The following is a 22,182-nucleotide window of genomic DNA, read 5'->3' as shown; positions in this document are numbered from 1 at the left end:
CAGGAGGGCAAACCGACAGGTAGACAGATGCATAAATTGGAAAGAGACAGAGTGAGATGGACAAGTAGACATACAGACACGACTTAGAGTGTGCCAAAAGCAGGGAGCCTGTGCAGCCACGGGGACAGGAAGGCTTGACACCTCATTATAAATGAATGAGAGATGCGTGCCCAAAGAGGCTGACGCTGGGGGGACAAACACACAAACATGGTGAGAAATCTCCTCCCTGGAGCTGGCAACCAGATGGACAGGTAGAAAGCGGTTGGTGGGGAGGAGGAAGGTAGAAGGGAGGAAGGAAGTAGTAGCAGAGGAGCCAGTTTGCTTTGGTCTTCCTCCAGTTCTTCTGCTGGCGTTGGCCAAAGCTTCAGAAGACGGTCCAACTCAGACACAGGCGCTCACTCACAAGCAGGTATGTTCAGATGGAGTTAAACAGAAGGACGGTGAAATTAGGATAGATGGTGACAAATGGAGAGAAAGTGTGAAAACAGAAGAGGGAGCAGGCGATGATGCGTGTGTGTGTGTGCCTGTGTGTGTGTGTGTGTGCGCCAGTGCCTGAAATAAGCCTGATGGCATCTGTCGGCTTCTGAGGAAAGGAAGAGGGAGAAGAGAAGCAGGGCGAGAGGAAGAGATGATGGAGTGAGCGGTTAAGATAAGAACAGACAGAAAGAAAAATAGAGAAAGTCACCTGATAGATAAGCATGTGATTACACACCAAGAGAGAGGGGAGAAAGATCAGGATGTAGAAGACGCCCATTCCTTTCGACATATCCGCAGCATGTCAGACACCATATGCGAACGTCTTGCTTCATGCGAACACGCGACAGTCACTTTCGCCTCAGAGTTGAGTTAATTAAAACGAAGCGTGGCGAAGCTGACAGCCTTCGTGTCTGTGGTCATACATATGTAGTAATGGATGGAGATGCCACGTTACTACCACGCTAACGCACGCACAGATCACTGGGTACAAGAGCGGGGAATGAACCCCAATACAGTGACAGTCGGAGTCTGTCACTCTTCAAAGAGAGGAGAGTGGCTGGGTTTGAAGGAGCTAATAAGGCATTTCCTTTTCCTCATCTTTTGTTCCATCTTGGCTTATTTTATGTTTTTATACTTTCAGCCAAATTTTCTATCATTTATACAACAACAGCTCTGGGCACACTAATAGCTTATCTAAAAACATGTATTAAAATAAATCCACCTAAAAGGGAAAGCAATGAAAGCGCTGGTAGCATTCTCCCATTTCCATGACAGACAGCAAAATGCACTTGAACGCCAAACAAGCGAAAGAAAAAGTTACTGAACCCCAGGGAATACCTACCTAACATAAGGTAACTCCCGCCACGGCCACCCAGTATAATCTATCCTTGCAAAGAAAGTTGGTAAAATACATCCTGTTATTCCTCTCTTGCCGATTGAATACGCTCTTTATTTTACATCTGTGTCCGCAAGTGGACTCTTTAGCTAAAATGACTGCTCTCATCTAGGATAATAATGACGACTTTAGCGTAATGCCTTGTATTACTACGCTATTAGTACGCTATTATAGACCTTTTTAGCAGCACAGCAGATAGTTCGACTTGTCACAGTGGGGAAAGCACAGGTACTAACGATGGCTCAGGTCTGTTAAGTGTCCCAGTAAGCCATAACAGTGAATCAGTCTACAAAGCTTTCCTGTATGCGCTATGGATCCATCATTAATACATCTGTGCTGTCCCTACTTCGACAAGTGTAGAGCGTATGAAAAATCGACGTAGCTTCCGGGTTTGAAAAGTGAAGCCAATGCAGATGTGCATGGAACCTGCACTGTGAAATCCATTTTCAACACAAAACTGGTGACAGGTTGGATAAAGCAGCTAAACACTGAGAAAGAATTTAAGTTTGCTTTGCTTTATAGCTTTATCGGGCTCAGGAGGTAGAGCAGGTCATCCAACTGGAACGTTCGTAGTTCAATCCATGGCTGCTCCATTCAGCATGCCAAAGTATCCTTTGGGCACGAAACTGATCAGTAGAGTAAAAAAAAAAAAAGCACTGTTTAAGAACTACCCTATTTAGCTTTTACCACTTTAACTAAACCAGTGTTTCTTGCCTCATCAGGTTTCATCACATCCATGTCACCACCTTGACTTTGTACAGTTACTCATTAAACTAATTCCGATGTATATGCTACCCAAAAGGAACCGCTTTTCCCCCTTTTTGTTTCTTTGTTAGTCATTAATCTCCAGTTGGAGAGGACTTCCTTAACAGCTAAACAAACATGAAGCATCTGCTGCAGATGTGGATCACTACACTACATTACCAAATTCCCCTTAGAAACGTATCCTGATGTGGTCGCAACGTACAACAAAGGATCACATCACTATTTACAAAATGAGATTGCGAATAAACGAGTCATCCTATTTCACTGGAATTCTCAGTTTCTCAGCACAAGGACCGACTGAACCGTCGTGAACACTTTTCTGGAAATCTTACAATTTCTTCCATGTAACAGAGTTAGACGCCAGTAAGATCAGAATCTCTTTAGAGTCGACGAGCAGCACGCCCTCTCAACGAGTTCCTGGTCTGATTGTTTTGTTCCCAAGTGAAATTACACGGCCCGACTTCTTATACGACCCACTAAACTGAAAAGCACTCTCAGCTACTTCGACTGATTTAGTCGAACTCAGCTGAGACATACAGACACAAACTGCTACTCCAGATTCAATTAGTGACCGAACAAATACACAAATTGCTTGTGTCAAATAAGTTACTGAGAGAAGACTAAAAGTGGATCTTTTACACAAGAACAACTACTACAGATAATTTGAAACAACACAAATACGAGAGCTTTACATTTAAGTAAAAAAAATCTGGTTAAAATAAAATACTGATTATTTCGTATGTTTAATGAAAAACTGAACATACAATCTTCAAATCTCTCTCGATGGGTTTCTTCATAGGATAAATCATATGTAGTACAGCTAGTACAATGCTAACTCCTGCCATTTTAACCAATCCAAGACTGTGTTTCCTTCTTTTTACATCACAGACTATTTCGGGCAGTTTCCTATACAACTTAATTTATTGGTGTGAAGAATTTTTTTTACCCACCAAAAAAAGACTCATGTAGGAGAAAATCCTTTAGTTCATTTATGACAAAAGCATCTTAGTTTCACAGCTGCAATTTTTATTTATGCATTGTGTTTATTTTTAAGCAGTGAAATTTTCATTCACTTTGTTGAAACGCCAATGTGCACGATTCAGAAGGGGGGTGTGTGTCTATGATGTTTTTGTCAATATCGCAAAAGCCTTTTCTCTCACCCCAAGGCGATCGCTGCCCTGAAATAATCCTCCACAGACTTCTTTAATAAGAGGAAATGCACAACATGTTTTAAATCTTTACTGTGGACGACACATTATGGCTCTGTGGCTGTTTAATGATCTACAATCCTGTGGGTCCAACCTGTAGATCTAACGCACTGGCAGCATAATTCCCTTTCTGGGAATGAAAAAAAAAAAAGCAGGCAGGTAAAAGCTGCTCATAAAGGCTGACGGCTGCACTTACAAAACAGAGTGAAGGAAGAGAAGCTGAAAAGACAGTAAGTGCGATAGATTTTTAATATTTAATAGACAAAAACACAGTCGACAGATATCTGAGGCCACTTTTCTAAATCTGTCAAAACTGATGGATCATCATCGGGTGTTTATCTACAATTTGTGACTGCGACTGTGTTGTGAAGAAAGTCGTAACGGACCCCTGTGTAAAGTCGTTCACTTCAAGGACTTTAAGATGAGGCTCCAAAGAGCCAGTACACCCATGTCTGACCTTTTCACCTCGTCACACTCTCTCACACAGACGCACAAAACGCCGCAAGGGCTGACCTCTTTACACTGATTAACATTCCATCATGTTAGGAGGGGCGACGAGATAGTTTCACCTCACCTTCTTGCTTTCTGTTTCTTTTACTTTTTATTTATTTATTTTTTTTAAAGAAAAACCTCCATCATCTCTCCCAGGCTTTTCTTTCTGTTTGCCTGCTCAAACACAATTATCCCACCCCTCCAATTTCCTTCATCGTGGCGCTTTTATTAAGCTTCTTTCTCCCTTCATATCCATTTTCTCCTATGGGTGTTTTAATGTTTTAGCAGGAGTGTGCATGTGTGCCGGCATGTCCTGGCAGGTCTGTTTCTCAGCCACCAGGCTTACAAGAACTTGCCCGACTAGCCCCATAGGGCCAGAGTTTGTGTACATAATTTACACGCAGACTTATATAGATGAATACTTAAAAATACAGATATATTTTTATATATGGACACAAAAGCAGAAACACACATTTTATCACTCTGGCAGCGAGTGTAACAAAAAGGGGAAAATGACTAGGTGTTTCATTAACTATTCTGCACCTTTTCTGCTTTATTAAGACCTGTGACTCATGTTCGTCTCTACACCTGCTCTCTCCGGGCTTTTTGTGGCCGTTGGTGCAGCGCTGCGCCCAGCAGCTTGTGTGTGCGTCTGCTAGAGTGAAGTTCAGCTCATGAAGACTGCACACGGACACGGTATTTGACTTTAAAATCCAAACACTGCGGTCTGCGGACACGTCAGCTCTCCTGCCAATTTTTTGACGGATTCTCAGCGGGCGCAATTTCTCTTCTTTGCTTTCATTCCCCCACTTTTTAAAATGCAGCGACAAAAACAACATGTCAATATTTTTGAAGCTTCTCAGGCTCGTTCAGGCGGTTAATTAGTTGAATGCCTTTAACGGGGGCTTCTGTGTTGCTTAAAGCTACAAATTTATGTTTTGTTTGTCCCTATTTACACACAAGAATGGTAAAATATTAAAAAACACGGCCCAATGCATCGTTACTTCTACCAAACAGAGCTAAAACTATGCCAGAAAGAGCTGCTTTGGCATGAACAGCACTGTGTATCTACTAATTTCACATTTTTGCCTCTAATCGCAATTAAAATCTATTTTCGGCGTTAAGAAAACTACATTTGAAGTGAATTCAATTATAATAAAACTCTGAAATCTTTCATTTCTATGAAATAATATCCTAGCTACCTACCTATCCTGAGCTTTGATAAAATGAACGTAAAATGTATTTGAGGAGGACTTTGATGTTTGAATATTTTGAAGGAAATCAAATTTGGTACAAAAAAATAAACAAAAAACATAAGTTACCGGTACACTTAGGGCTGTCTTGAATATCGTTTGTTGGGCTTCACACGTTGACAGTAAAATGATCCAAAAGAGGCAGAATTTCTTTTTTCCCTTCTCCTCAGTGCATGCTACTCTCCAACTTGCTGAATGGCACAGAAGGATACATTTGACTGTAGAAGGACCTTCGTTGCTGAACAGCAGTTGGTTGACGTGAGAAAAATGCTACTAAATGTCTGCAAAGTTGCTAAATGTAGCAACAAATAGCCAAGCTGAAACAGGAAGAGGATCACTGCTTAGAGTGAGTCGTGTCAAACGCATAATTTAAGATGATATAGATTAAGAACGCAGTTTGCAATAAAAGTGCACCCAAGACATGAACACAAGATTTATAAAAACAAAACAAAACAAATGGACTGTGAAAAATTTGTTGAACGAATTCAGCTTATTGGTGCAAAAGCCACAGTTTCTGCCACAGGAACTAAAAAAAAAAAAGAAGAAGTAAAGACCGGAGTTTGTGTAATTAGTGTAAGAATTAGTTTAAGAGTAGAATAGCCCTTTATTGCCATCGTACATGTATAAAAAAATTACACATCTGCACTTTAAAAAAAAAAAGCTAACTGGACTTAAGGAATTAAAATGCTATTTTGACCTATGTATACAATTCCTTGCAGAGTTCATGGGTTCAGTCTATCATTACATTTACTCCATTTTTTTACTCAGTCTCAGTTTCAGAAAGGAAGATTATCCGGGATGACCGTCAGAGCTACACCTCGCTCCTCAGATCTGGTTTCAGAACCCCAACATATGAACGGAAACATCTTGAAGCTTCAAAACAGCGCTTCAGAAACCAGTAATGGATGATACACCCATCTTTTACACTGAATTTCCCATCAGAAAAAAGTGTGAAGCCTCAAGTAGCACCAGATAGTGAGGGGTGCCTACGTAACACCTTAGAAAAACAGTTAAATTGTGCTGTATGGGAAAAAATATATTAACAATAAAAAAAATAAATAATCAAATTAAATAAATATGAAAAAAAACAAAACAAAACATCTTAACAGTCAAATATTATTTTAGGCTCTTACGCTCAGCACACAGTAATTGCAGGGTGCACAAAAAATAATAATAAAAATGACAATGACATATTACCGTTCACTGTATGCATATACTTTTACTTTCTAGACAACAAAAAGCCTTTTCAAACTTTTAAAAGTCCTTCAACAGGCACTGGCATCCTTACATAAGACCATAATTACCTCTTGTAAAAACATTAAAACCTGCATGTTGAGCATGAAAGGTTAACTTCGGTAAGAGTTTAGATACATACGGTACATGCCCACACACAAACAAGGCGAGTCATAAAGAAATCGCTTCTCCATACAGAGTGAAAAACCACAAAAACAGATCGTAGCACCCAGAGCGTCACAGTCTCTCAGTTGTGACTTATTACTTGAGAGAGAAACGCAAGTAAAAGCCGGGATGATGAAAAGACATGAAGGTGGATGAAAGACACCTGGCGCACCTACAAGCAATCTTTACAAGTTAAGAAACCGTGTGTACAAGGCCACAGAACCACATGTCCATATAAACCGGTTATAAAAGAGAAAAAAGAGCAGGATGAACAATAAGTGTGCATATCTGTGTGTGCGAGTGTGTTTGTATGCAGTCGAGTGTGAGCCAGACTCCAACTGAGAGGGGAGGCAATAGCAATTCCCACTGACCTGAAAACTAGCTTGCCAGCCACCTCAAAATACAGAGGAATGGGAAAAAAGAGGGAGAATGTCAGTGAACACCAATGGAGTGAAAATACACATTTAGAAATAGTGGCGAGCGGTCGTGTAGAAAAGATTTGAAAGAGAAAAAAAAATACCCAGGTGCAGTGAGGGGATTACAGAAGGAACGGGACTCGACGCCCCCTCTGCACCGCTGGCTCAAATGAGAAGAATGAGAAGACAAAAAAAAAAAAAAAAAGACAGAGAGAGAAAACGAAGATTGACAGAAAACGATGGAAGGAAATGTGCACGAGGCATCTGCACACACCCAACAGGATGGAAAACAAGTGTGAGACAGTTTGTTTAAGTGCTGACAGCGACTCTGCATGGGTGTGTGGATGTGTGGGAGCATGTCCCTTTTTTTGCTTTTGTGACCCCCAAGGTCTCCCGCGGTCAAGAGCGGATCCCCTTTCTCTCTCGTGCCCTCTTTTCATACACTTATCCCCCGCCCCCCCAAAGCACACTCTTTTTTTTTTCTTTTTTATACACTCATTCCTCGTCCCCTCCCTCTCTTTTAGCGCAGCGCTGAATGGCCCTCTCTTTCTGATGAGTGACTGATGAATGAAGTAGCTCTTTGAAGTCAAGAGTCACAGCAAGGCCGGTCAAGCGTGAAGAGATGCCGGACAAAAGATGGCAGAGAGTGAGGGGAGAATGGGAAGGAAGGGAGGAAAAGAGAGGGGGGGGAAGGCACATGTGGGGGGGAACAGTGAACATCATAAAGTCTGTAAGGGACGGAGGGAGCATGTGTGTGGCAGAGAGAGCACGGTCTGCATTTTTGCATGAGTGCCTCGGACTATTTGCATTGTGATGCTCAAAAGGCCAGCATCACGCAAATGGGAAATAGCCCAAGTTGTGATGAAGTGACATCTTTCTGGACTCCAGGGAGTTTCATGCACCTTTAATACCTCTACTCTCTTTCATCTATTGCTATAGACACTCAGAAGCAGAGAAAACGGCTACTCCTAGGTCTTTTTTCCTGTGTTTTTTTTTTTCTCAAATACTGTTAATGGTACTTCTCTTTATTTTGTTTCGGTGGTTTAAGTGTTGCATTACAGTTAGTATCTTGCCTTCTGCAAATTAATAGCCTTTTAGTCCTATAACCGGTATTTGTCTTTGTTTATGCGTAGTGTTTCTGAGTATCAGCTGCTTAATTTGAATCATTTTTTTTCCAAAACCCTCTGCCTCGCCTCTTTCAGTCAACACTGTGTTTAAATTACTTTCCTAGCAGGGAAAAAGGAAAAAAAGCTTAAAGAAAAGAGAACAATCTCACTTGTTTTACTCATTTTCTGGGAACACCTTGCTTCACAATGACACACTCACCTCTGAAAGCTTCTCTGTGCTTAAAGGCTCATTGGTGGTGGGGTAACGTTTGTTGAAAGCTTTGGAGCTAACACCTCAAATTACCTGGCTTTCCACTAGAGGAGAATATGAAATTCATAGACGGCAGCGGAGTGACAAGAAGTCATTGGGAAAGCGGTTTGATAGTTATTGCTTTGGCTTCATTTGTCGAGTAATTACAGACTGGGATGTGCAGCCAAGTCCAATTTTCAGAACAAGCGAAAAACACAAAAACAAAGACTGAACGATTTCAATACATCTCGAGCTCTTAATATCCAGTGTAGTAACAAGGCATGTCTTATCAGCATTTGGTGGGACTTTCGGATCCCATTTGCCTTCGACCATGGGGAGAAGACTCCATTAAAGGGAAGCGCACATAATTAACTGTTTGCCTTAAAGAGGCAGGATAAGTCTTGTCTCTCATAAACATCTAATTTACATACTCAGCTCTAATTGGGCTGTTATGTTCTACTTTCCGGGACATGACAAAGCCCTCTTAAGCACCGCTAAGTGATGCGTTTTCATGCGTTTGAACTCGTCAAAGCTCCTTTTTTGGTCATCTGTTCGGTTGTCTAATAAAATATTTTTTTAGGAGGTAGCAGGACTACCTTGGAGATAATTACAGCATACCAAAATTTCCGGGGTTTAGGCCGAGACTGGAGTGGAATGCTCGAAAGCGTATTAGCAGTGGATGCCATTGACTAAGTATGAAAATAAACTTTGAAACAGATGTTCAGGCTTAGTTGAGGAGTTATCTAAAAATATCCGCAACGGGCAGCACCAGGGTGCAGTGGTTAGCACGGCTGCCTCACAGGAAGGAGGTTCTGGGAATCCACACTGGTCGGCTGAGTCCTTTCTTTATGGAGTTTACATGTTCTCCCTGTGCTCGAGTGGGTTCTCTCTGGGTATACTGGCTTCCTCCCACAGTCCAAACATGTGCATGGGGTTAGGTTAATTGGGATTTCTAAATTGGCCATAGGAGTGAATGTCATTTTCAACAGTTGTCTGTTTCTCTGTTATCCCTGCCATAGACTGGTGACCTGTTTAGGATGTACTGGCCTATCCTCTCCCCACGACCCTGATTTTATAACTGGTAGAAGACGGAAGGATGCAATGTTCAAGTGGTTGGTTAGCCTTGCCTCTCCATGTGTATCTACTCTAATAAATACAGCAGTTTTAAATATAAGACACTAGACTGTCTGCTGAAAACAGTGCAGCCTCAGTGGGACTGGATTTTCTCTGCCTATTAAAGCCTAAGTAACCAATCTATGTGGTTGTTAGGACAACTCCAGGGGAAAATCTGAAGTATTGATACACTTTGTATCCTTTTCAAGTACTAGTCTAAAAAATGTCACAACACTGTACTATGCATCTGTAGGAGCTCCTGAAGTAATTTAGTATTTTTTTGCATTTATTTGACAGGCTAACAAAAAGTATAAAACTAGAAGCTGATGGAAGTTTAGTATCTTACTTAAAGACTGTAACAACACAAAGCTGTCGGAAGAAATATTACATATCATGGGGGATCAAACCAGTGATCTCACTGTTACAAGACTTCTTCCTAAACTTCTAGTATAAGGTATCAAAGGAGATATTTTAAGGAATTGACGGGCTTAGCAGACATGAAAGACCCACTCCCTAGAATTCCCTTTGTAACTTGGCAATTACCCCAAGACCACCTGATTTTTCTGTCTGTGCACATGAGGGAAAAAAAGGCACAGACAGAGGGTGGGGGGGGGAAAAGAAATCCGTCGTACAGTTCCCCAGGGTGAGAGAGGGAGAGAACATTATACTCCTCCTGTGTTTATCTCAATCTCACATCAGATCAGATCACTGGCGGATAAAGGCGCATCCTGACACATCACTTCCTCTCTCTGGAGGAAGCTGACACGCGCTGGGGACTCGGAATGACAGCGGTGGTGGCGCGCAGGATGAAGAAGTTTTTTTTGACAGAGCGAAAGAGAGAAGGGGAAAACAAAGGTGAACCTGACATACTTGCAGCCCAGATCCACAGAGCCAAGTGAGATGAAGAAGAGGAGGAGAAGGAAGAGCGGCAAGAGACAAAGAGGTGAAGAGGCACTAAGAATAGTATAACTGGATTAGCTTTAACGCTGACCTTTATTTGGCAGAGTGACACGCTCTCACTCGTCTCTTTAGTGCAGTTACAGGAGAGGCCTGCCCTACATTTAAAGCTCAGATCAACAAGAGTCGGTGCTGGTTTTCAAACAAGGAGACGTATGGATTTAACTCTTAACTCAACCAGGCCTCTCGCATAATCTGTGTGCGTTTGTGTGCAAGAAACATCTTTTAGTAGCTGCCACCTGACAGCTCCTCATGCGACTGTTTGTGGTACAAGTAATCAGCTGCGGTTCGCCTTTAATTCTGCTCAGCACAAAATAAAAACCTAAATCTCTCCGAGCAGCCCGATGAAGTTTTTATTATTTATGCCCAGCTACAGATGGTGCACAGAGGGCTGAAATGAAACCAGAAGTTCGGGGGCTTGTTTCCAGAGTTAAGACAAAAACACTCAATGTCACCAGTGGCATTTGTAACATAGAACTAATCCGACAGAAGAATCCAAGGGCGAGTCAGGAGATGCCAGTTTGGATGAGAGGCGGCAGCGAGTTATGGAAACAATGGAACAGAGGCGAGCGCAGATGTGACGTCACAACTACCGCTCTGTTCATACTGGAGAAAAAGCAGCGAGTGACTTTTTGTTGTTCGGTTTGTCCTTGTTAATATTTAAAGTGACCACCGTCGAGCTTTTTCGCCTTTTAAAGCCTTTAGAAAATGTAGATATTATTATTATGCAACGTCAATCTTATTCATGTAAATGCAGTGATTTTGGAGTCACATCCCTGGGAGGGCCTCAGAAACAAGAAACTGCATCATCTGAAGCTGACATTGTGCAGAAATAATGGTGAGGTGCACCTAAATGTTCACAAACACACCTTGGCTTTTAGGAATTGTAACAAATCACAGCTCAAAGCTCATTATTTGTATTAGAAGATAATCAGAAATATGCATTTTCAGTGACGCTTGGCAGCAATGTAAGCAACACATTTCATCTGTGGTTTACCAGGCAAACATGCAGTCACGGGCAGGCTCACAAATCAAATTAATGTACAGTGCTGTGAACACAGATCCCACAGGACACACATTCACACGGCACACGCACATGCACCAATGAAGTTAGAGGACATGCACTCGCACACAGACACACACTGCACTTTCAAAACAACCAAAACAAAACAAGGAGCAACTCTGGTGATCTACAGCTCTGCCCTAAAGCAAAGTACACAAACCAAGTGTAGCAGAACGAGGAATTTCATTTTTCCCCCACTCTGGCGGGACCCTCACATGCAAACACATATGAACACACACTCACACACACACACAGAGACAAAAGAGGTCCTGGGATGGCATGACGGGCAGAAAAACTGAGAAGGATGATGGGTAATGATGGGAAGAGGCGTCAAATAGTAGCAGGCAAAACTGTTTTTTTGGGGGGGATCGGTAAAAGTTAGCTCAGTGTGTGTGTGTGCATGGGCGTGTGTGAGCAGAGACTGTCACAGTCAGCTGAAACTCCTCCCCCTAACTCAAAGAGGCAGTGCAGGATTTGCATTTTTCCCACAATTCAATTAACACGCTTGTCAGCCTCGCCTCTCCGTTCACATGCCTCCTTTGGCCATCTCTCGCTCGCACACACGCAAGCACGCACCCACAGACACACATCAGCTTCGTGAATAGATTATTCATAAATCCTAGCATGCAGAAAACGGTCGCATTTATTTGTTTGTTAACAAATAAAGGAGAGGGAATGCACACTGAGAGATGAGGAGCAGCTCTGGGTTCACATCCTGTCTGGACTTGTCATATTGAGGGACGTGAAAAGACAGTGCCGTTAATGGATGCAGAGAGAGGCTTCCCCTAGGGATGTCTCCTTCCCTCTCTCTCTCTCTGTCCTTCTCCATCTCTGAGGAAGGAAAGAAGATGTGAGGGAGGGCAAAAGATGAGAAGTGCGATCAAAGAATAGGGAATCATTGGGTGTTAAAAGAAAGACAAGAAACTCAGTGTTGATATGTAGCGAGAGACCAGACAATGGAGACAAGGCCAAACCTCATTTAGGAACCAGAAATAAGCCACAGATGCGCCGACTTTGCCGCGGGGCTGGCTAATGACTCCAGCGAGCCTCTTGTCTGATTAATAGACTGTAATCCCATTCTCATGGATAGCATACCATAGCATTCCGCAGCACCACTCATTAACCACTATAGAAATGCTCACTAATCAGCCAGTCGCTTTTAGCTAGCAAAACTAATGCTAGGCTAGGATAATCAATAGGCGGTAATCCTGTTGGCGGAGCTGCTGCAGCGTAACACCCCTTATTACCAGCCATAGAAATGTCTGCTAATCATTCACCGCACGGTTATTTGTCCACAGGGCCGCAGAATCACTTCGGTGGCGGTGGCGAGGGTTGACATTTGACAGTCGGCAACAGAGGGTGGAAGAAAAGGAGTGACACACAGAGCGGTAGGGGCTGTGTAATGATTAAGAAACACATCACTCCTGCTTTTCTGTCCCGCGCTCATGCTCTCTCTGTCTGCGTGTCTGTCGTCCGTCTTCAGCATACATCCATACTGGTCTGGTAAGACTCTGCTCTATGTTACTGTCATTCAAGTTCAATCAATCAATGACAAAAAAACCCAACCTATCTAATCCATAGCACTCAATCAATAATGAAGTCTTGCAGGCAGGGTAATGATAACCTTTCACATACCATCAATGGAGACGATGTTTAGCAGTCCCTCTACTTCTCCTGCCCTTACAATCCACTGAGGTGAAACAGCTGCGGCCAATCAATTACGTGCAATGGCCTCAACTCGGCTTCACTGTACTGGTTTGATTTCTGTGCCGGTTCATGTTGACTTTAAGGTCGATTCTGTAATGCCCAACGTCAACAGTTTGGTTCTAATCAGACATTTGCATCCCTGATCAACCAAAGCCAACCTTTCGTTTGCTGCAAAACGTCTGCAGATGGTCTCCGTGGCACGGAGTCAAACTAAAACCCTGCGTATGTGTGTAGTGATGAGGCCCAACAGAGGTATTGGCATATTCTATTGAGCTAAAGTCTCAGCTCTGAATCCTGAGGCTGTGTTATGCGTTGACGCAATGACCTGAGAATGAACCTGAGCTGAACTCCTGAAGTCAACGCGAAGCAGCAGTGAAGCACAGACCTGTCAATTCTACGTTACCAAAGGAGAAAACAGATACAGAATCCATCTCAACTTTTTCTAACAGTAGAGAAATAACCATTTTATTTGAGGACATCTTGAAACAGCATTCAACTAAACAGACTACAAAGAATCAAAACCTTTACTTAACTTTTAAAAATCCCCAAAACAAAACTATTTGCTGTATGATAACAAATGATTATCATTTTTCCCAATTCAAGATAAAGCTAAATGACGAACTAGTAGTGCAGTGTTTACCGATCCACCTGACATTATCCACTGTCCTGTCAAAGTCTCAAATAGGCTGCGAGCAACGAGTTGATATTTGAAGCTTTTGGCACGTCTGTGGTGGCTTCATTATTCAAATCCACACTAAAGCATTTTAAACTTTAAAAAGAAAACTTTAAATAAAACAGGTTGAGCAGCAAGAACTTTGGATTATCGGCCTGGTGGCAGCTTGTACAGATACACAACCTATAAAGCTTCTTTCGGTATGGTCCTGCAAACGTGCATAGAGAGTGGTCTTCGCCCAGTCCTCTAAAATTCTAACTGTGCATTTCTGGAAGTTGATGATGCATCGGTCTGCCGAAAGATGGACTGCAAACGTACTATCCCTGCTGAACCACAAATTCTGCTTTATTCCTAAGGGGTCGCCGTAGTGGATGGATCTGCATATTTAATTTGGCATGGATTTTTACACTGGATGCCCTTCCTGTCGCCTCCTACAGCAAGTGTTTGATATTTTACTTAATTACCAAACAGGTCATAACAACTGTCATCGATCAATTGTGTGTCCTTTGAAAACTCCATTAATCTACTAATGTTCCCACGACTAAATGTAAACATCCATCCAGACACTTATCACTGCATGTCCACTGTACAAACATGATATTCATCAGGTAAAGTAAAGCAGCTACTGGTATTATTCATGAGAGATAAACCCAATCAGAGCCTGGTTTCTAGGAAGATAAGCAGGCTTGCCTGAGAAGAAAAGGGGATTTGAGTTCATGAACGGAATAACTGGCTGGACTGATCTGGGAATGTTTGTCGGGAATACTATAACCGCAGCCACAGGATGAACGGACGTAACCGGCTTTGGTGTTCCTGGCCGGCAGCGCTTAAACCCAGCTAATCTGATTGGATTAACACTGACCTGCCTGACTACACATGAGCGCGTGCATGTGCTCGCATAGACAAACACACACACGCACATATGATATGCCAATCAGCCGTGGCTGCCTCTGCAAAGTTAATCTGGATGCTGGGTTGCACTGGCATCATGCTGGGCTACCACATGCATACGCATCCGCTCTCACGCCACACACACACACACAGACACACACAGACACACACACACACACACACACGGCCATCTTAGGGTGCAGTGATTTGTGCTGTGAATCTGAAACAGACCTATTGAAAGAAGAGTAATGCCCAGTGCTTGACAACCGTGCTAATTGACTAGCCCCCTCCCCAGCAATGAAACTAAACGTTTTCACCCCGCCATCCTTTATCTTTCCAATCATTCCCTGACAGCTCTCCTCTTGTCCCACACTCATTCCATCCTCTTCCTCATATTGCTCTTCATCGCCGCCATCTCTTCTTCTGTTCCCCCCCTGCCATCGTCCCCTCCCCTCCCTCATACATGTAATCATTCATTAGAACCAAGGCAGTTGTCCATTAGGCAAAGCAGCCATTTTGGAAATTGCAGCAAATCTTCCATGAAAAGACATTTCCTCTAATGCAGTAGTCACGCTCGGGGGGAGAGCGAGAGAACGATGGCAAAGGAAGGAAAGAAAGACAACGGGCCCGAGATGGATGGAAAAGTGAAAGAGAGACAGCAAGAGAGCCCCCAGCCATAAAGCCACCAAGCAGAAAGCAAGCCTGCTGTTTGATTAGAGTGACACCGTCATGTGGACGGAAGGAGGGAGGAAAGGATGGAAGGAGAGGGAGGGAGGGAAAGTGTTTTAGAGACAAGCCAAGGGGGGCTGAAGAGGAGGTGGGGGAGAAAGAAACAGGGAGTGATTTGAAAGAGGACTGAGACTAAGGCAGTAAAATTAGCCCCATCACTTTGCTTACTAAGACACTCTTTGACATGCCAGGATTAAAAAAGGAAAGAAAAACAGGCACACACAGTCATGAGGTGTGCACACACACACACACACACACACACACACACACACACACACACACACACACACACTTCCAGAGGACAGATGGTTTCCCCCATTTGAAAGTGGTGCTTTAATTTGAGTAAAGTGATAGGAACCTCCTTAACCAATTAGAAGCGCCATATCTTAAGCATTGCATTTGACTGTTTGTTTCACACACTTATTAGTGGACGTGTGTGAGCGCGAGATAGTGTGTCCCATGGGATCAGTGGGGAACATTAAAACTGGTATAAGGAGTGGGAAGATGACAAATCCACTCTCAGTGGCGCTCTGCTGAGTAAGTGAGTTACTTTCTCCCACAATGCCACTGTTCATATCGATCTCATCTAATCACCAATCAAAGCCAGACCTGTCTCCCCCATTACCAACTATTCATCACGCCGCTGCTTGCTCCTTTTAATGCGCTTTGCTCTGAAGCTGCCACATTTATCTCCACACCAAACTATGTCCAATCAACTGTTTTATTTTCTTCAAAAAAAATAAAAAATAAATAAAAAATTAGGATTCCCTGTATTTAAAAGAAAAAAAAAAAGAAACCATACTTTATCTACTTTCTTCAGCGTTTTTAAAGCTGCTGTTACGCTCTCTTCAAGTGGAAATATTCAGAAGAAATGGTGCAACAGACTCATCTGTTCAATCAATAACTAATCCAGCCATAACAACTGGGCTTGGAAAGTGTTACAGCATCAATACAAAACAGCTCCCAAATCCACAAATGTTTTGGAAATCTCATAAGGGTAATTATGATGCTCTCTAGCTCTTATTAAAAGGGCAACATGCCCCCATATAAACATAATTAGAAACAGTTAATAAATTAGGCAACTGTCAAATATCGCAGAATTTTATTAATGGATGCACTTGTTTGGACAAAAACATATTGATACTTCTTTCACAAAAGGCTTGAAAGTATTTTTTGGTTTTTTGCTGGTATGCTTAATCAGCAGAACGAAACAAGCAAAGACAAAGTTCTTTGATTTCATCATCACGTTAAAGAAGTTCCCAAAGTCAAGAGTCCTACAGCCTACTTAAAAACCTGAAAAATCCCATGGAACCCACCCAATCTGTGATTGTGAGGAGTTTCCTTGAAATTTTTATTTAAAACAAACAAACAGAAACAGGCTCTTGGCTATAAATTGCTAATGCTACCAAGTCATATGCAAACTGCTGAGCCCAGTGAGTGACCCACTTGCCACTTTGACACAAACTTCAATACAAAAGCAGTAATGAGTACTACCACAGACTAACCAACCCATATTACCAGTTTTAATTAACATTTGACATCAATACACAAATTTAAATAAATATGGAACTGTACATACTTGAGTAATCTCAAACTGATCTTCTATTAGTAATTTGCCCCACATGCAATACTTTTGTGGCCCACCAGGGGGCCCTGCCCGCAATTTGGGAATCACTGCATCAAAGCATAAATCAATTAAAATGGGATAAAATATAATCAAAAAATTAAAACAATGTAAGAATGAAACATTTCATTAATGATAATTACATATTATATGAGTCTTAATTTCACTCCAGCTCAGTGTGTGCATCTGCTCTGTTTTACTGTCATTTCTCTCCTCTGCTCTCTGTTTCACCATGTGACTGAGCGACGAGTAAAAGCTTTAAAACACTTTAGCTCCACTTAAACCCAAAGACAATCCCCAGCGTCCGAAAGTCAGCCCTAAAATCTCCTAGTCATCATTATTATTTCTTAATATGCATCCCACATGAAGCTAATAGCAAGAGACAACGCTGCAAGAAGCTCTGCTGGTAGAGAAGCCAATCCTGACCACGACCCTGGTGGCTCGCCTGCTGATGTCATTACAGCTGCAACCCCACCGATAAGCTTCCTCAACCCTCCCATCCACTTCTGGAGACAGTTAACCTCGGGGAAACACTGCAAGGCTAACCCTGGTAGCCTGCTACACTGATGAAAAGGACTGGTGTGCTGCCAAAACACTGTGGGAGAAAGCTCATCGATTTTCATTAAGGGCGTGTGAACATAAAGACATAGACATGAAATAGATGTTTGGCTTACATTAAAACTCAGGAAATATCCATATCATATAGAGCACAGCATACCAAGCAAAGCCAAACTGAATGAGTTTGGGATGTATTCACATACCCTTACAGTAGTAGTAGTGGTGGCCATCTTTAGTGACTTGTCCACTAAATCTTAAATATGTTTGTTTGTCTGGACTTTATTCAGGTTTTCCTGCAGATATATATTTTCGTTGACAGCCAGGTGGTGTATTTATGTGCCTCAATCCAGCTGATGGAAATGGTCCTAATTCACATTTTATTTTTGCAGCATTTGAGACGTTTGTGTAAAATCCACTCGACAGCTGTATGAGCGCACAGCTGTGGAGAGAGGGATGCTGGATCTGTCAGCACAACAACTGCTCCTGCTACATAGGTCTGTTTTAAATAATCATTTTCCGTTTCACACAGACATAGATTCACTCAAACCCACTTCCTCAAACATAAACGCCCTACGAATATACGCAGTTGATCGGAAAGCTGCGGGTTGGGGGGACACCGAGAAATGCCACACTGACACCTTTAAATTCACGCTTTAACTCGCCTTTGCACGACAATGCCCTCAAGATAAATGCTCCCAGCATTATAAGAGTGGCACAAGAGGACCGAACAATGAGGACAGAGGCCAGAAAAAGAGGCAATGAGGGAGAAAAAGGAACAAACAGAGCCGTGACAGAGAGAGAAACAGAGAGCGCTTCTTGTTTCTTTGCAGTTATTCACTTCTCTTCTTTGTGAAAGTTGCGCTGTACACAGCTCGGAGCGGCACGGTTTCCTTTAGGGCGTTTTTACCCTTGCAGTGCCTTGTTTTTCCTGCCCCGAGTGCTCAGACAGTCGATTACACCCGGGCCAAGCGATCGTCTGTCATCTGTGCTCTCACCCGTGCATATTTACTCTCATCTTCTCTGCCTTCTTGTCTCGTTCTTTTCCTGTGGCCTCTTCAGGTGCGCGCGGGCTCAGAAACTGTTCACAAAGTGATGAAAGGCAGTTTATCCTGCATCCACGGTGATATCTCAGCCCTCCATGCAGAATGCCCGAACACGTTATCACCTCTGCCCCAGGGAAACCACAGGAGTCAGGACAGACGCCAGTAGCAAATACCACTGCTAGTGTGTGTATGTGTATGTGTGTATGCGCGTCCCAGTGGTAATAATCACCCGGATTAGAGCGGAGCCAAACCCCCGCAGGGTCCCCCGATCTCCCTCCCCCTCTACCAGCCAAGCCCAGCCCAGCCTGCAGCACTGATCCCCCAGTCTGAGCAGCCATGGGAAGCAGAGCAGCCGGCCTGACATCTCCACCACGCCTGGCTGCCAGACAGACAAATTTCCACAATTTCTAATCCCTCTTTGTCCTATTGATCATCCATAGCCAAAATAAAATATTGAACAAGCTCAGACAACACAAAGACACATAACCCATTCAACAAGCGTACCCTTTAACCACAGGGGTGCAGTGAAATGGAAGTTGATACAGCCGTCAATATGTCTGGGTGAGGGATGCAATATGTGGGCAACAACAATGGGGAAGGCGTGGAGAAGAAATGGGTTATAACTTAATAAGATGCGCATTGTGTCTGGGTACCTCGCAGTCAAAGCGAGGGATTATTACTGAGCGGAAATGTTGCCTGGATGTATTACAGCCCTCCTGAAATAAATTCAGCCAAATCTCAGTGTACGATTCAGTGGGAGGGCACCCTGATATTGGCACCGATCAACAATTGTCAGAGATGCTGCTGAGCTCCTGTGGCATTTCGTGACAGTGTAGTGTTGAAATGTCAATCAACATTTGCCTCTCAGCATCTATTCTCGACCTACAGATAGATGACTTTATGAAAATTATATGGTAATGCTGTCCCATACAGAACAACACAACCGTGAAGAAGCTGTGGGGATTTTCATGCGTTTGTTACATTCGTTTATGAGACTATAACACCTTTATATTACCCTCTGTTGTGCTTTATCTTCTCTGGGATCACAATAACAATCCTGTGATTAAAAAAGAAAAAAAAAAACCTGCTCCAGGTGGACTTTTGATATTTTTATGAGAAGAGAGATGATCTTTAAACCAGTGACTATTATGCCTTTTAAAATGTCTCCAGGGGGATGAGGTAAAATATGTCATGAACAGAAAGAAGCTGCTAAGAACTGAAAGGCAGTTTGACTGAGTGACATAAGTTTATTTATCAACTGTAAGTTTTTACGAGCTTTCAGTGACCTTATTGTACCTCCAGTGGAGAAGAGCTCTAAAGTTTCAGACAAACAAAATCCTCCGCAGTTTGGGGGATTAGAACCTAAACCACACTTTGTGTCTTTTCCATAGTCTACAGTAGCCTGACTACACCAAACACCTTCCAGTCTCACCTCAGGGATTTCTGCTTGTTCTCCTTCTTGTTGAGGACCCCCGGCACACAGTTGGTGAGCTCCGTCCAGTCTGCGTGCAAACCGCAGCTCCAGCCGGTGGAGAACCGAGAGAACAGCCAGGTCTCCTTGCGGTTCGGCCGGTAGCAGGTACACTTCTTCTGGCCCGGTCTGCAGTCGCAGGGGACCTCCAGACGGACATTCTGCACCAGGTGCCTACCGAAGGTAGTCCCCCCGGTCTTCTGGATGTGCAAAAACACGATCACGTCCTCCCCTTTAATTTGGAAATCAATCGTCCTCTCCAGGTTCCTAACGGGGAAGTAGTATTTCTTAACGTAGTGGGGGTCCGGAGTGGGGAAGATGTCCCCCTCGTCTTCTTCCGTGAAATAACCGTGCGGGGAGCCGAAATTGATCACCCCGGGGGCCACGTACTGATAGAGAATCAGCATAAAACACACGGATCCGACGACGATCAACAAGAATTTGCTGCTCCTCTCGACCATGATCCTTCCCAGTGCGATCCCTACAGCACGCTACCATTTCCCAGTCAAGCCGGCAACGGGGAGCAGGGCGCTCGGCTTCTTCATTTTTGCTTTCCCCCCTCCGAGAAGGAATCGTTTTCGGGGCTCAACAGTGGCTCATTCCGCTTCGAGGCGACCGGCGAAGTTGGCTCATGGCTCACCGCGACCGTTCAACACCGTGAAAGACGCATCGTAACTCGCTCGGAGAGCCCCTCGGAGCCGACCCGCTCCCGTTTCACTTTACTTTGGTGTCCAGTCAACACAACAAGCTCACTGCATCACAGTGGAGCTATGTACCCAGGATGCAGCGCGAAACCTACCTTTCAACCTCTCTCACTCCCTCTCTCTTTCTCTGAAAATCTAGTGAAAGGAGAATCGCTTTAATTTGTTGGTTGATATGTAACGACCGCGGCATTTGCAGCCAATAGACAGCGAGATCGAGCGTTACAGTAACGAGCTGTAGTTAAATACTTTGTATTGGATTATTTTACAAACAGGGGGATTTGAATGAGTCATAGTGGTTATAATGTTGTATTCTGAGTTTATGTTTTCACTTTCAAAATACATTTGCTCTTTTACTTTTACTTTTATTGTTTAAATCCTTCAGTTTTTGCTTTTTCTCATTAATATCAGCGTAGCTTTCAGACTTTTTTTCTCCTTAAATTATTCTAATGTGGAAGCCAAGATTCAAAGGAGTTCTGAGCAGACAGATAACTAAAAGTGAACTAAAAACTGGGTGTGGAAAAAAACATTAACACATAAATGGTAATAAAAATAAAACCTATAGTTTAAAAAAGTAATAGGAATTTCAAAGTTAAAAAAAAAAAATAATAATTAAAAAAAAATTAAAAAAAATTGAATTTATTGAAATCATATGATAATATATATATAACTATATATATATATATATTATATATATATATATAATATATATAATAATATATATATATATATATAATATATATATATATATATAATATTAAGTGAAAATGAAAACATTTCAGACATTTTTTTTTTTTTTTTACTGAACTGGAACTCAACTCTGGGAATTACTTGGAACTCAACTGATTTGAAAACAGAAACGAAACAGAAATCAATACCAAACTATAAATACCAAATTCTAAAATTAACTGATAGGACACTTTGTGCTGGCAGCACACTTACAGCATGTAGACGACCCATGACTCCATAAACAAACGTAGCAAAATCCATCTGTCAAGTTGTGCTCAGAAAATGTTCCAAACTGACCTTAGTGTGTTTTGTAAGTACATATTATTGTTTCACCAGGGACAACACACATTTATGTACATAAAAATACAAAAGAATAGAAGATGTAATGTAATGTAATGCCAGATTAAAGCAGAACTGCTAATCTACGTCTGTGGTTCCATGCCAGGTCACATGAAAATGTCATAATTAAGAAAGACATTCAACAAAAACTAACACAATAAAACACCATACAGAAAATGTCCTACCTCACCAGGACTGAGTTTTAGTTTTGTTTCAGAAAAAGGACTTCAAATAAAAATAAAAGAATTTTTATTTTAAACCTTTTTATACACACTCATCACAAATGGTAAATTTTTAGTAACTGCAGAGTGGTTTCGATATCTC

The 22,182-nt window shown here is 42.4% G+C and overlaps 1 protein-coding gene across 1 annotated transcript in view; it reads right to left on the bottom strand.

Moving 5' to 3' along the window:
* Window positions 1-20,906, bottom strand: part of hs6st1a (heparan sulfate 6-O-sulfotransferase 1a) — a 56,295-nt gene extending 35,389 nt beyond the window's left edge. The window contains exon 1 of the mRNA XM_014337470.2: window positions 20,051-20,906. Within this exon, the coding sequence (XP_014192956.1) occupies window positions 20,051-20,550 (500 nt within the window). The 5' untranslated portion in view covers window positions 20,551-20,906. The remainder of the gene's footprint in view (window positions 1-20,050) is intronic.
* Window positions 20,907-22,182: the final 1,276 nt, after the last annotated feature.

This window comes from Haplochromis burtoni, unplaced genomic scaffold (genome assembly GCF_018398535.1).
Source record: "Haplochromis burtoni strain Fernald_Lab_line unplaced genomic scaffold, NCSU_Asbu1 Contig_89, whole genome shotgun sequence".
Taxonomy (NCBI): Eukaryota; Metazoa; Chordata; class Actinopteri; order Cichliformes; family Cichlidae; genus Haplochromis; species Haplochromis burtoni.
This window is presented reverse-complemented; position numbering and strand designations above follow the sequence as displayed.